We start from the raw sequence: 15999 nt of genomic DNA, 5'->3' as shown, positions 1-15999 counted from the left end.
AAACTTTTTCATCTTCCCTGTTTATGTATCAATAGTTCTAATAATTTTGTAACCTCCTCTTTAATTCAACATGTTGAATTTCTTAATCTTTTCCTCTTCTCTCTTAATCTTTCAAATTCAATTTAATTGAATGTGTTATATGATTCATTGACCCGTTATCTATTTCATCTCCTAATATAAATTTCTAATTAAGCATTTTTTACATCATCTAAATTCCCCTAATAAAATTGACATAAAGATATCTCTAAAAATGTTGTGCAAAATATGTGTTACGATGAAGATGGTGATTGAAAGAAGATAAATTAAATCTCGAATAAGAAAAAGTTGAATGGCAAGAAAAGGAGAGTGTGTAAGTATATTCAAAAAACCCATGCTGTATGACATTGCTTGCATGTTATAAGACCATGCATACTTTCAAGATATTAAACGTTCTCTTTTAGAAATAGATATTAATTTCATATTTGATATAAAATGTAAATTTATAACCAGCATTTGGTCTTCAATTATTTGATTTTGTATAACTACCATGCATGCTAAATGTTATTAGATTGTAAAAGTTATTTTCATAAATGATTTTTGTAGCATAAATAATACGGAGTAACTTATATACCGCCCGTGCATAGAACGGGCCCAAAAGCTAGTTAGTTTTAGAATGAAGTCATACTAAGCTTATATGTAGTCATACTCTTCTCTGACGTACGTGACCGCGTGAGCCTTGTACTTGCCGGGTTTATCATAGTTAAAAAAAAATGAAACACTATCCTTAATTAATTCCGAATAGAGACCCTAAAATATATTCTATATATAAAAAAAAGAAAAAAAAAAAGGAAAAACTACTCTATATTACTATTACCTAATGGCCCAAACACCTAATGAGTAATGACCCTCTATTTATCTTGTTCAACTCATTTTTTTTTTTACAAATTACTATCAATTATAAATATAGCCTATTATTTCACATGACAAAACTCTATAACGGTGAATAAAAAAACAAAAGCACAAGTAAATTTATTCAAAAAATTGGCACCTTTAATTCCTTTTTATTTTAAGAAAAGGCATATACATACACTCCTCTAGTTTGCTGTATACCTTTAATTTTCGTTTATCCTTTCAAAATAAGCAAGAATCATGTACGTTTATGCTGGCAATTATTCACGAAAAATAGACGTTCAATCTAGATGCACATGTAAAAGCATGTGATAGCCATATAATTAAGACCCCCCTAGATTCATGGACATTTATATTATTAATTAATGACACATTGACACACTATTTCATTCATAATATACCAATAATATTTGACATGACTTTACATAATATTACATGTGAATGCATTTTGGTATATTTGTCAATGTTTAATTGTACCACTAGAATTTTGGTTGTGAAATGTGACTACTCATTATTAATTTGTGTTTGTTTATCACTTCAAACTCAAATCATTAGCCCAATTACTTGGTTATTAAAAAGAAGGTACCATTACTTTGGATTATAAATAGTATTATATAAAATTATAATTGTGGTCTTATCAAGTTCACTTAATCATTTGAACTCTAGAAACAACTTTCAATTTGCAAAAACATGTTACCTATTACACTTAACGTGTTTTAAAGGTATCTATTTTCATTGCTTCACAAAGAATACTACAAAAGTTTAGGCTGGTCCATTATTGTTTGATTAGGAAAATGACTATTTTGAGGAATCTACTCATCATATTTGGGTGGGCAGTGTCTTTTGGGAGAGGAATATTGGAGAAAGGTCAATTAAAGCCCCAAGAAACAACGAACTAGAAGTATGTAGAGCGATAGTGATGAATTACCTATAAGAAAGGACAATTTAACTCCGAGGTTACTTTTGACACCTCAAATAATAAAGTTTACTTTCTTAATTTCATACGAAGCTAATATGTGTATTTTTATATATTCGATTTTTTAATGAATAGTACAAACCTGTCAAACTGACTCATATTTAATCATTTGAACGAAATACATTATTTGAGGCCTGATTGGATTTGATTCGATAACATGAACCTTAATTGAAAACCCAAAATAACTCAAATAAAAACAAATGCTAACTTAAAAAGAAGTCACCCAATATTGCCCTAACAACTAGAATTAATTGAGCGACCTGCATTAACCTATTTAAATCGAAGTCAACCCAAATAATAAACCTGAATTGAACTGATCCTTTATTTTTCTTTTTTCTTTTTTCTTTTGTTTTGTTTTTTTTTTTTTTTTTTTTTACTATTTTTTATGTTACAATTCAAAAGAATAAAGAGTGTTGAATTTATTTAATATTCCCTATGTATTATTAGAAGAAAAAAAAAACAAAAACAAAAATCATATTAACTTTTTCTTTTTTTACCATCCTTCATCTTATCCCAAGAAAAGCTTTTTCCTAACTGAGCAAATAATAAGATGTTTAAAAAAACAAAAGATAAATTTAAAAAAAAAAAAAAAACACAAAATATCCTGTGACCGGATTGAGTTATTGTAAATTACCCGAAAAAAATGAAAAAAGAAAAATAAGGCATAATTTATTCAATATAAATTACTAGTATATCAAATCTACGGAGTGTATTTGTGTAATTAATTGTGTGTGTTAAACTGTTAATGAGGGAGTGAAATTGAACGGACCAAAGAAAGACCAGCAAATTGGGGTCCATGAGAATAGGACAAAAATGCCTGTCAAAAAAAAAAAAAAAAAAAAAAAAGAATAGGACAAAAATGAGCACGTGTATCCATTACGTTTCGTAAGATGTTACGTATATATATCAAAAAAATGCATTTTAATAGCAATTGCGGGGATAGCTCAGTTGGGAGAGCGTCAGACTGAAGATCTGAAGGTCGCGTGTTCGATCCACACTCACCGCATTTTTTGCAAGTTTCCTTTTTGATAAAAATTTAACATGAATTACAAATTGGGCTATTTTGGGCTTTTGGCTGAACTTTTACTGTAGCGTCCAGATAAACATGTTGTGGAACTAGATGAGACTTATTCATGGAAAATGCATATACTCCGTACAATCAGAAAGCCCAAAATAGCAAGTCCAAATTGAGCTAGGTTTGGCAAACGCAAGTTATTGTTATGTGCAAAATTGAATAAGTTACTATTCCGTAATAATTTTCATGTATAAAACAACAGCAACGTGTTTTGTGTGCGGTTGGTCACACCACGTGACTACTTGTTTAATAACAAATTAAGTCGTATAACATTAATCGAGTAATCCCTGTAATATTAACCAAGTAATCTTTATAACACTGACCGAATAACTCTTATAACTCTGACGAAGTAACCCCTGTAACACTAATTGAGTAACCCTTATAACACTAATGAAGTAACCCTGACCACACAATGTGACCAACTACATATAAAATTTGTGAAACAACTTTTATGATATAAAAATAAAAAAAAATTAATAAAAAAAAGATATTATATTAAATCCGACTTCATGAATTTAATAACATCGAAGTGACAAGAAGATTTATTATTCTCGAGATATAATATACCACTCTTTTTTGTACAAAGCAAAATGTTATAAATGTAATTTTGATCATTATATTCATATACTCCCTCCGTTACATGTTACTCGTAACAATTACTAAAAATGGCCCTTACACATTACTCGCAACAAACTTTTTTTTCCTTTTATAGTAAGTTTTTTTGTGTGATTTTACAAAATTACCCTTACTTTTTTTAAACACCCTAATTAAACTACTGATTTTATCTTATTAACTTAAGCCTTAAAATTAATTAACTTAACCATTTCCACCAAAATAATTCCCCTTCCATCTAAATTCATCATCACCTTCTTTGGCAACCACCACCACCACCACTACCACCGATCTCCAATCTCTGTTCATCACCCAGAAATTTCTCTCTTTGTTCATCTCCCCTCAATTCGACCGCAACAATCTATGGAAACCGCCACCGTCACCGGAAGTCACTGCCGCTGTCCCCTTGCTTGTGGTCGCCTCTGTTTTCTCTCTCTTCCTTTTCTTGTTGTTTCGTCATTGCCACAAATTTGAAGGTTTTATGGTCAAATTTAACCATAAAAACTCTAGTTCTAGAGTTTTGATGGTTAAATCACTACTAGAAAACAGGCCATTTCCGATAGAAAAATTCCGTCGGAAACTTCTAAGGGTTTTCCGACGGAAATTCCGTCGGAACAGGTTGTCGTAAACCAATTTGTAGGAAAAACGGCATTTTCCGTCGGAACAATGTTTTCCGAAAGGAATTCCGACGGAATTTTCTCATCGGAAGAGGAGTTCCGGCCACCGGAAAGTCTGTCGGAAATTTTCGACGGGATACAAATCCGCCGGAAACTTCCGACGGAAATTCTGTCGAAAACAGCATAAAAAAATAAATAAATAAATAAATCAGCACCACCCCAACCACCCTACCCCGCCCTGTCCAGCCACCACTTCCCCACCTAACCAACCCTCCAACCCACCCACACCCACACCACGCCTAACCCCACACCACCCTACCACCTCCGCCTAACCCAGACCCACTAAACCCAGACCCAGACCCACCAAACCAAACCCAGACCCACCTAATAACCCACACCCCACAGACCCCACCCCACCCAAACCCCCCATCCAAACCTCCCACATCCACCTGTCCAAACTAAACCTCCCCCACCACCCTGACCGGACCCCCACCCTGTATAGCCACCACCAACAGCCACCAATTCGTAACAACCACCAATTCGTAAAATAACAAATCGAAAAAAACAAAAAAAATTCATAACACCCAAATCATACAATAGAGATCCGAAAAAAATTCAAAATAACAAATGAAATAAAAAAAAAAAGAAATATATATACATTTATCTTCTGAAATTAATAGAGATCCGAAAAAAATTAAAAAAAAAAACCCTAAATCTACAATGTGTCGCCGTTAGGTTGGTGTCGTTGCTGCTGGTGTCGTTGCTGTGGTGGTGGTGTTGTTGCGTCACCGTTTGTTGTGGTGGTCGAAGAAGACGAAGGGGACGAAGAAGGATGAAGGGAACGAAGAAGAACGAAGGGGACGAAGAAGAACAGAGAGGACGAAGAAGGATAAGGAAGGAGAAGAGAGAGAAAGAGAGGGCGAAATGGAGAAGAATAGAGATCAGAAGAGAAGAGAAGAGGAAAGAAGAGAGGATAGAGAGAGAGGAGAGAGAAAGAGAAATGATAGGGGGAGGGGAAAACCGGGTTTATTAGGGTTTGTTAGGTCTGATTTTTTTTTTATTATTATTTCCGTCGGAAAATTAATGTTTCGACGGAATAATCTGTCGGAAATTTCCGGCGGATTTTATTTCCGTCGAAACATTAAGTTTCCGACGGAATATTCCGTCGAAAAGCCCATAAATTCCGACGGATTTGTAGTCTATAGGAGATCCGTCGTAAATTTCCGTCGGAATTTATGACGGAAAAAACATGTCCGTCGGAATTTACGACGGAAAAACATGTCCGTTGGAAAGGCGGGAAATGTTTTTATGAAGTGATGACATCCATGTGTACTTAGAGGATAATTACGAGGATTACTTTAGTATATAAGTATAGATTCTATTTACATCATTTGCAAGAAATTCAAAAGCTGAAAATTGGCCAGGTGAGTTTTTAAACTTTTGGTTATGGTACGGTGGTCCTTCAACTCGTAATTTGGCTTTTCATCGGCATTACGAAATTTGTTGTGCACTCTAGCATTTTGGTGACTTAAATAATTCTAAACTCATAGCCTTTTTCTGATATTTGACATTTTAAGTAGTAGTACGATTTTGTTCATTTGTACGGAAGAGGAAGGGGAGGGACATAATTTATTCAATTCTATTATTCATCAACTTAAAAATAATTGAAAAATCTATTCCCACTAAAGTTTATATAAAAAAATTGACCAATTGATCAATATTATTGATTCATCTAACACTACACTTGTTATACATTTGCTAGGCTCCTAGGGGGATATGAACGGAGAATTTCATATTTGGCCGAGTCATTTTGGGCAGTTAAGCGGAGCACAATATTAAAGGGACGACGATGCACCAAGATGGTGTACCATGGCTAGAATAGAAACTTTCGAGAGACTCAGCCACTCAGGACTTCCACTGGTTTTTAAGGCAAACTTGTAGAAATATGATGGGACTACTAGCAACAAGAGGGTTCACATGATCATTATAATGATGATATGATGAACATCAAAATCTTGTGTATGTCAATAGTGTTTACAAAAATGTCAAATCTTTGGGATTTTTGGTATGAAAGTAATTGCTGATCGGGTGATCTTTCAAGTTTTCTAGCACCAACCGGACTAATAGCCTAATATTGCTGGGATTTTTGGCATGAAGCAATTGTGTATAGTAGCATAGCTCTAATAGCTAGTGATGGAAGTTTTGTATATAACAATGAATTATAGTTACAAAAAATGGTTTAAATGTGGAATTAAATTACCATCAATTGTATTTTATAATTTCCTTTCTTTTTAAATCTAATTTGGGATTGCGATTTATGAATACATATTATTACAATTTGCTTGTCTATTTTCACTCTCAAAATTTAAAACAAAAATGAAAAATAATGTGAAATTTAATTGCCATCAATTATGCACTAAAATTTTGACCGTTTTTGTTTCTTTTACTACCGTATCAAAACGTAAATATTATTATATAAAATGTTATTGGAATAGTATCAATGCATTATGCATATTATTATCAAATTTTATATATTTTTCTATAAATAGATAATAAGAGTTATTGATAGTCAATGACGAATATTGAAAAACATGACAGACAAATGCCTAAAAGTGTCGCATTTTTTAAAAAAAAAAAACTAGAAGACATATATTTACGAACTTGGATTATACTAGATTCAATTTCGCAATCTCAAGTTTAAACATCAAAGTCTAAACTATTAAGCTATGTCTTATTACATGTAATTATCTTTTCAAAACGAATCATAGACAAATAATATGAAAAAGACATGATTTTATAATGACAAATTAAAGAGTCGTGTTTGTTCTTGCAATAACGCTGGATATCTCTTGAGCCCAAAAACTAGCTTTATTGAACTATTGATTATTATTATTGTAAGATAGTGATACCATTAATTCAATGTTACAAAAACTCAAGTATACATTTCTTAAAGTGTTACTAAGTGCACCACGACCATACCTTACTAAGGGTTTGTTTAGTTCATCTTATTTTTACTTATTTAAACTGGTTCGATTTGAACTGGTTTGATCTGAACAGTTCTGATCTGGTTTGGTTTGATATGAACTTGTTTGATCTGATCTGGTCTGGTCTAGTCTGATCTGATTGTCAGATTTGATCAAACTTTGACCTTAAGTGCATGTACGATAATCTATAAGGAAAAAATATATCAAGTAGGAGTCTTGTTAGATTTGTGTATTTTATTAATATGTAATTTTCATTACGAAATTAAAGATATTTAGCAATAAAAAACTGCACATAAAACGATGATATGATCTGAACTCATTTTTAATGATCTAATCTGATCTGAACTTCTTTTTTTTTTTTTTTTTTTTTTTTTTTTTTTTTTTTTTTTTTCTGATCTGATTTGATCTGAACTTTTTTTTCTGAATAAGTTAAACTAAACAAGGCCTAAGTGCACCCCATCATCTCCGTGTTTGTCAGTGTTACACATACCAAATACTGTCGTATTTTTTTCAAGTGTTAGACCATGTTCACTTCACCTTATTTTTACTGGAATTAAATTATTTTTACTAAACTGAAATTATTTTTACTAAACTACAATTAACTAACTGAACTGAAATTATTTTTGCTAATTTTCTAATATAGTTCTTCTTCAGAGTTACTACTCCGTAATTTTTATCAAACTAAAGTTATTTTAGGCCCTGTTCACTTCACCTTAAAAAAAAAAATATTTAGTAAAAATAATTTTAGTTCAGTAAAAATAATTTCAGTTCAGCAAAAATAAGTTCATTTCAGTAAAAATAAGTTCAGTTCAGTAAAAATCAGTTACTTTAAAGAAAAAATATAACAGAAAATCAATAAAAATAATAGAAAATTAGTAAAAATAATTTCAGTTCAGCAAAATTAATTTCAGTTCAGTAAAAATAATTTAAGTTTAGCAAAAATAAGGTGAAATCAACGGGACCTTATTGAAAAAATTATTTTTGCTGAACTAATTATTTCATTATGGCCATGTTTGGAAATGACTTTTTGATTAGCTTTTGATTTTTGGCTTTTATATGTGGTTAAACAGCCAAAAAAAGGTAATTGGCTTTTTAGTCAGTGTAAAAGTTGGCTTTTAAGCCAAAATGAAAAAGCTGCTATGATTCTGTGAGTTGTTTTTTTTTGTTGGCCCACAAATTATCTAATAGACAGCCAACAACTAAATTTACGAAACAGTTTTATAAACAGCTAGCGTAAAAGCCAATTTCAAAGCCATTATAAACAGCTAAACATTCCAGCTGATCAAACAAGCTAAGTAAATCAGTCAACTGCAAACAGCCATTTGCCGAGACCTATATTTACTAAACATGGCCTACCACACGCAACTAGACGCAAGGATGTAAAGGAGTAGTTCAATACGGAGCACTTCACCATGATTCTAGAAACCCAAAGATAAAACATCCAGAACAATCCAGAACTTACTCTTTCTCTTTTCTTTTTCTTCACTAATGTTCTTCTCACCTTTTCAAAGAAGCAATTTGTAACACTTCGGAGAAATTTAGGTACAATTACAAAGCATCTATCATTTCGTAAGCCTTAATTCCGATTGAATTACAGGTTAGGTTTTTTATTTTTCATTTTTTATTGTTTTTGAATCAATTTATGAACTTTAATTTTTTGGATTGTTATTATAATTGATTTTCATGTTTGTTTGAATGTTTTATCTGTGAATTTTATGAAATTTAGGTTAATTTACAATGTTTCTAGTTAGGTAGCTCGCGAATTGATTGAAATTTGATTAAAATTGAAATTGCATAAATTTTTTTGATTTTAACTTATGTCCAATTTGATTGACTATGTTGGTGTGAAATTGGATGAATTTGTGCAATTGTTAGGCTACTGTTTGATTAATATGCAGCTGATTATTTATCAATTACCTTGCAGAAAATGAAATGTTTTCGATTATTGCTGAAATCATTGAAAGTTGAGGAATTTATTATTGATTTATTCTTGCATTTGTTAGGCTACTGTCTAATAATCTAAGAATTGAGGCATTAATATATAATTTGATACTGTAAAATTGAATCATGAATTATTTGCAATTTGTGCTTTAAATGTTTGAGGTGAAGTCTGTCGTGAAAGACAGAAGAAATTTGTGGTTACATAGGCTTTTTGTTTTGTTGAACTATCCTGATTTGTCGTCTTGTTGCTGTGGTCTTAGGATAGATCATTACTTGGAAAATGATTAAGAACTGAAATTGCAAACTTGAAGAAAGTGTGATTGAATGATCATTGGCGCATTGTTTGGCTAGTTTCTATTTAGCCAATATGAAGATCTTGCTCTGAATCTATTTTAAACCTTTCGAATTTTCTCGATAAAGCAGTGAACTGATTTAATAAACTGGAGACCTTGTGTAATGATTGTCAAGCAAAGATCTGCACTTCAGATATCTATGCATCAGAACTTGGTGGCTTCAAAAAATAAGCATGTTTTCGGTGGTAATAAAGATCCGCATTTGCTTTTTTTTTGCTTACCTACTGATTACTCACATACTGCTTTATAGATACTAGAAAAGCAGGTAAATAATGTTTGGAGTAGTATTTCCAAACCGAAGTTTCCCGCTTGACATCTCAACCTTTACACAAATTGACACATTCCATTGGGTTCTTGATATGAACCACTTTGTCGGTAAGTTCTCTCTTTCTCACTTTCAACTTTTCTGCCTCCTTAATATATATTCTTGGAGTCTTCAGCGCAGTTATTACTGTACTACTCTGGCAGGAGAGGCATATGATCAAGTCAAAGATATGTGTATTTTCTTGCTCAACAATCTCACCCTTCCGGCGGACAAAGCCTTAGCTGTTTATGTTCAATCCCCTGGGTCAGCTTTTGTGTACTGTGGTGCTGTTACTGTAGCCCGTCCATCTGCTGTTCTCTCTCTCCTCTGGCCGGAGCCTGGAAACCAAGGCCAATTTCTTACAGCGGACACTGCCCCGCTTTCTGCTAAGATTGGGGTGTCTGTCCAAGACTTGGCGACAGTCCCTTCTCTTGATATTGCTGCAGATAAGAAGATTGAGCACACCGCCCTCAAAGTTGGGGAGAATCTCTTTAATTTCATGCAGTCATTTTGTGGTGTCGATGGTAGCAAATTGATTGTGCCCATGGATATCTTGGATCGGTGGTTCAAGAAGTTCCAGGAACGTGCTAAGCGTGACCCTGATTACTTGAAGGGTTTTACCTTGTAGCTGAGTTAAACATTGAGGTACTGATGTAGAATTGAGTTTATCATTAATGATAGTATGAGTTTCTGCTTTGTTGTTGTTTCTTGTGTTGTTTGATTGTATGAACTTTTGATCTTTAATGTGGAATTATGGCTTCTATCTATGTTTTTATTTATAAAGGTTCTCAATTCATGTTATACCATATTAGATTTATCCTGCAATAACATATATGGAGTTTTAGACTTTTCGGTAGTTTGCTTTTTGATGGTCTTGATGTGAGAAAACCTGTTTGCAGTGAAGAAACTTAACACTTTTTTTCAGGTTTTTTTTTTTTTTTTTTTTTTCAATGACTTATGCGACTTTACAGATTTGTCATAATATAAGGGTGGCTTGGAACATAGAATATGAATGGTCTTTTGTAATCTGTATGATGGTGCTCGTGATTTCTATAAAACAACTCTTTTGGGGAGCTTATAGTCGTTATAGACATCTTAGTATCCATCACCACAAAAGTCGTACCATCTTATTTAATGGTAGAGACCCTTCCTCAGCTCAAGCTTTTTTATCTTTCAAATTCTAGATAGGTTATTTTACTTATGGAAGCTCGTCATTTTGGAACACTCTTATACTTTGTAGAAGCTGAATGCTAAGATTCTTGGACCTAGGAACTGCCTTTAAGTGATATCCTTGTCTGACGAAATTTATTCTGTAATTCCTTAGCCAAAAAGAGGTATCTAAGATTCTTCCTTTCTTCAAATTCTATTTTAACTCTGTATATAATCTTTGGAACCTTCAGGTACGTCCTTTCCCAGAGAGTAAGCGATCATTAAATTTTCCTGTGGGCCAGAATAGAATGAGAATAGTACTAAAGCTGCGAATTTTGCAACAACTTGTTAAGATAGTACTCTTTGAGTCCTGGGTATTTTTTTTTTGACGAATTCTTGGGTAATTTTATAACTCGTACGTTTCCTAAGAAGCATCTTAAAGGTCTTTGGGTGATGTGAGTTTGAATGGACTCTGCCCTAATTTGGGAATAAAAACTGTCGGTGTGGTTCATACGACCATAGTTGGTCGGTGAACACCTTTGCCGGCTGCCTGATGAAGATATGTCACTCCAACACCGATATTAGCCGGAAATCCCTGGGATATATTCAGATGAATCGGTGGAGCTTATCTTTCTTAGCAGTGCCACACCAAGGTTACATTGATATTTTTAACATGGTCAAGAGAGATGCCTGGAGTAATTGCCAAAATCTTAAATCTTCCCTTCCTCGTGCTAATGGATATGCATATCTCATGTTCAACAAGAGAAAAGTTGTGTCATAATTGTTTACATCTTTAGTCATTAAAACATTTCTACCAATTTTTAAAGGATTGATAGATAAACCATTCTCCTTTCTCCCTAAAACAGAATTGCCCGAAAGGTTTTTTCTGTATATCAATTATCAAACGACCATATAACTTGCTCCAAAGCCGTACAAATTTTAAAGATAACTGCCTTACCATCAGCCTATTGCTTCTAGATTGCAAATGCCCCTTAAACCCTAAATGCATTGCATATTGATATGATGTTGTGCTTATAAAACTAATTGGTTAACTATATCGTCTTTATGCAACCTATAAAAGGAGTTAAAGATTTAATTTAATTTAATTCAATTCAATTTTTTTTATTTTTTATTTTTTTTTAAAATGGTATTTAGGCTGTTATGGATGTTTTTAGTACCTCCGTTTCACATTGTACGATAATTGGGTATTTATTGTGAGCTATAAAAAAAATTCAATTGTTACAAATAATGTGAAACGGAGGTAGTATATAAATTGAAGAATTTTGTCTTTTGTAGCTATTTCTGCTCATTTATTATTTATTTCCAGCCATTTTATAAGATGTAAGTCAGTCTATTTCATCTAGCAAAAGATACAATCAACCCACTAACATTATTAAACTGTAAAAGTGTAGAACAATCGTATTTGAAGTCATTGATGAAAGAGTACACTGCACCTTGTTATTGACTTCATTGTTATAACTTATTACTATACTTACTTAGGAACATGAAAGGAAACCTTCAGTTTCAAGCTTCTAGGTTTTATTTGATCTTCTGTGTAAAATTCCACAACATTTTAAGTGTGAAATGCAAATGCAAAGGAGTGTTAGTATGACCAACCAACTAATCCTAACCACACCGATTTGTTTGTATAAACAATATTGAATTAGTAAACATAGCTTGATCCAATGGATATGAAGATATATAACTATATAAGCAAGCGAAAACATGTGATATTCATCCATAGACCACACCGGTAAAGCATTATTTTCCTTTGTGGTTGTTTTCTTTACATCGAAAAAATTTGATAGGTGAAGAGGGGAAAAAAGGGGAGAGAGAATACGCCTTGTCGCCTTATTACCAATGGCTGATAGTATCCTCACAAATCTAGCCCAACAACTAGGAGCCCTTGCTTTAGAAGAATACAAAGTGTCAAAGGGTGTGGGAGATGATCTCAAGTCTCTCGAAAAAGAGTTGAGATTCATGAAGAAATTCTTAAGAAATTCCGAGGGAAAACAACAAGATCATGAATTAGTGGAGGAGTTGGTAAATCAAATTAAAGAGGTTGCTTTTGAGGCTGAGGATATAATTGAAACTTTCCTCTTGAATGTTGAGACACAACGAGGAAGGACAACATTTGGGAGGGTCTTACACGGCCCAGGGTATGCAATGATGCTTCATGGAGTGGCGAAAAGGATTGATGCTATCAAAGCGGATATCAGTGGAATATATGCTAATAAGGAAAAGTATGGGATTGAGATAGGCGAGGGAAGTATGAATCCGCACTTTGAGGCCACCCTTCAAAGGCGAAGAAAGGAGGTCGATGAAGAAATGGTGGGGTTTGAGGACGTGACTAACACCTTATTAAAGCAGCTCACAGAAGGATCAATTGGATTGGAAATCATTTCGATAGTTGGGATGGGCGGCCTAGGGAAGACGACAATTGCCAAGACGCTATTCAACAACAGGATCATCAAAGACCATTTTAAGAGCCATGCTTGGGTGTCAGTATCTGAAGAATACAACACTAGTCAGGTCATCACTGATATCCTCAACAGAGTGGCACCCAACATGAATGGCTTGGAGGATTTGGGAAACGACAAGTTGAAGGAGATGCTAGGAGACCGCCTCAAGGACAAAAAGTACATAGTCTTCTTGGATGATGTATGGCAACAAAGCATGTGGGATGAAGTAAAGGCTTACTTCCCCAACAACAGAAATGGGAGTAGGATTGTCATCACCACCCGTATAGCTCAAGTGGCTAGGCATGCTAGTCATAGGGAGCCTCATTTTCTCCGATTTTTCACCCCGGAAGAGAGTTGGGAACTTTTTGAAAAGAATGTGTTTCGAGGGGATCCTTTTCCTCCTAACCTCAAATCCTTAGGGATGAACATCTTGGAGAGATGCAAGGGTTTACCCCTGTCTATTGTGGTTATAGCGAGTATGTTAGCTAGCCAAGAGAAATCGGAAAGGATATGGGAAAGGACACTTCAGGATGTGAGTGTTCACCTTGGCAAAGATGAAGCATGTCTGGAGATACTGGCATTAAGTTACCATAATTTACCGGTAGAGTTAAAACCATGCTTTCTCTATTTTGCAGCCTTTCCTGAGGATCATGAGATGTCTGTTCGAAGGTTGATTGCCTTATGGCTAGCTGAGGGGTTCATACAACCACTTGGAGAGCTGACTTTGGAGGAGGTGGCTGAGAGTTACCTAGATGCTCTTATTGATAGAAGTTTGGTCCAAGGTGGAACTTTGAGAGCAGATGGCGGACTCAAGACTTGTCGCATTCATGATCTAATACGAGATCTTTGCATTAGAGAAGCTAAAGGAGAAAACTTCATGTGGGCAGCTTCTAAGATCAGTAATCCCTCCTCGGTCTTAAACAAGAGCAAGCCAAGAAGGTTGTCAGTCCATCGCCACACAACACGTACAATCCTATCAAAAGAATGGGAGCCTTCTTCAATGCGAGCATTCTTATCCTTTGAATCCCAAAATACTTATGTGAGCTCAACATTCTGGAAGAAGTTGTACACTGAGTACAAGCTGCTAAGAGTCTTGGACTTGGGAGTAGCCATTAAAATTGAAACTATGCCAGACAACATCAGTCGTCTCTTCAATTTGAGGTACTTAAGGTTTTTTCTTGACGATCTTAACATTCCATATGCAATATATTATCTTCGAAACCTTCAAATTCTTTTTGTAGAGGGTAATGCATCACATAATATTTCTATGGGATTGCTACTAGAGCTACAAAAGTTGCAGCAACTCATCTTAGGAAACAGTATTACTAGGCTATATGGTAATCCAACAACTATGCTACCCAAGAAGCAACTCAATAGCCTCCGAGCCTTAACTTCTATTTACCCTGATAGTGTTTTCGAATGTGCTATAATGAATGGACTTTGTCCAAATCTTAGAAAACTCTCGGTATGTTGTTCTAAAGACCATGAATGGTCATTAAAGAACTTCCTAGCAAGTTTACATCATCTCCAGTCTTTGAAAATATCCTTCTTAGATGCCTTTCATAACAAAATTATATTCAAAGGTGTTAGTGAAGCTGAACTTCCATTATGCCTCACCAAGATTACATTGAAATTGTCCGGATGGTTAGAGGATGTCTTACATATGCTTGGAAAGTTTCCCAACCTTCGCATCCTCAAACTAGTAGATGTGAATTATTCCGGCCTTACTATAAGAGAAGGTTCATTCCCAAGACTTCATACCCTCCATTTGGACAATCTTCGTGGAGGGAAAGTGACAGTGCATCGTCCTTCACTTCATGGCCATGCAGAGTTAGGCTGTACACAACTGCACCATCTCTTTTGTTAAAAGATGTACTTGTATATTTGACAAGTATCTATTCATGTTGCCTAGCCTTAGAGATGTTGAAGTTTTGTGGCCAGAACCTTCTTTGGCACAAAAGTTGGAGGAAGTAAAACAAGAAAACAAAAATAAGCCTTACTATAGGCTTCTAGTCTACAAAGGCGAATAACAATCAGCAATGTTTGTTTGTTCATGGAATTGTCAGTTGGCGACATCACCAAAATAATATGTATCCCTGATAGTATGTAATTTTCTTAAGTCGTTACATATTAGGTAGAATTTGAAACCGTGTTAAAAATACGAGTATTATAAATTGAAATGTTGCTACAACTCTCAAATTGGGTGTCCAAATCAGGTTCGGGTTAAATTTGGTTCATAACCATGAGCTGATGTGTTTATGTGGATCAAATTCGAGTTCATGTTTCTTTGAGTTTGATCATTTCAGGTCAAAGGATTTTTTTTCTTACAAGATGTTGGACAGCTCTATTGATAATACTTAGTATTAGAAAATGAACTACTCCGTATATATTGATTGATAAGATTATAAATGATTAAATGGCCATCCACTCTATTTGGGCCTGGAAGCATGCCTCCAAAGTGAGATAAGATCTGCCATGCTAATTATGGGTCTACTGGACTCTTAATCCTTCCAAAGGCTATACTATCACTAATTATAATAAATGGCTTTAATATCCTCTTTAACAATATGCGTTAGGACGTATAGGCTTGGCGTCTATTGACAACTTCCACCATTCGTCCTAAATTAATCGTCATATA

The 15999-nt window shown here is 34.2% G+C and overlaps 2 protein-coding genes and 1 non-coding gene across 6 annotated transcripts; all 3 read left to right on the top strand.

Annotated features, from left to right (window-relative positions):
- Positions 1-2797: 2797 nt before the first annotated feature.
- TRNAF-GAA lies at positions 2798-2870 on the top strand. Its single transcript has one exon. It is a non-coding gene; the product is annotated as a tRNA-Phe (tRNA).
- Positions 2871-8525: 5655 nt separating this feature from the next.
- LOC110728371 (protein OPI10 homolog) lies at positions 8526-10551 on the top strand. 4 transcript variants are annotated; one of them, XM_021908017.1, is made up of 3 exons: positions 8526-8749; positions 9697-9821; positions 9915-10551. In XM_021908017.1, exons 2-3 carry the CDS (start codon positions 9719-9721, stop codon positions 10376-10378), a joined length of 567 nt encoding a protein of 188 aa, XP_021763709.1. In that variant the 5' UTR covers positions 8526-8749; positions 9697-9718; the 3' UTR covers positions 10379-10551. The 4 variants fall into 4 exon arrangements, with proteins under 4 accessions (XP_021763709.1, XP_021763711.1, XP_021763712.1 ...); XM_021908019.1 differs by having other exon boundaries at positions 9517-9821; XM_021908020.1 differs by having other exon boundaries at positions 9359-9821.
- Positions 10552-12653: 2102 nt separating this feature from the next.
- Positions 12654-15604, top strand: LOC110728370 (disease resistance protein RPP13-like). Its single transcript, XM_021908015.1, is given in 2 exon segments — positions 12654-15159; positions 15191-15604. Coding segments are annotated over 2 exon segments (2601 nt in total). The 5' UTR covers positions 12654-12759; the 3' UTR covers positions 15392-15604.
- Positions 15605-15999: the final 395 nt, after the last annotated feature.

The sequence above is a fragment of the Chenopodium quinoa genome, unplaced genomic scaffold (assembly GCF_001683475.1).
Source record: "Chenopodium quinoa cultivar QQ74 unplaced genomic scaffold, ASM168347v1, whole genome shotgun sequence".
In the NCBI taxonomy this organism is placed as follows: domain Eukaryota; kingdom Viridiplantae; phylum Streptophyta; class Magnoliopsida; order Caryophyllales; family Amaranthaceae; genus Chenopodium; species Chenopodium quinoa.
The sequence above is the reverse complement of the archived record's forward strand: the minus strand, read 5'-3'. Positions and strand labels throughout refer to the sequence as shown.

Coding starts and splice junctions, on each gene's coding strand:
- LOC110728371 (XM_021908017.1), top strand. CDS start 9,719: ATGTTTGGAGTAGTATTTCCAAACCGAAGTTTCCCGCTTGACATCTCA. Junction 9,822..9,914: donor TGATATGAACCACTTTGTCG/GTAAGTTCTCTC, acceptor CTACTCTGGCAG/GAGAGGCATATGATCAAGTC.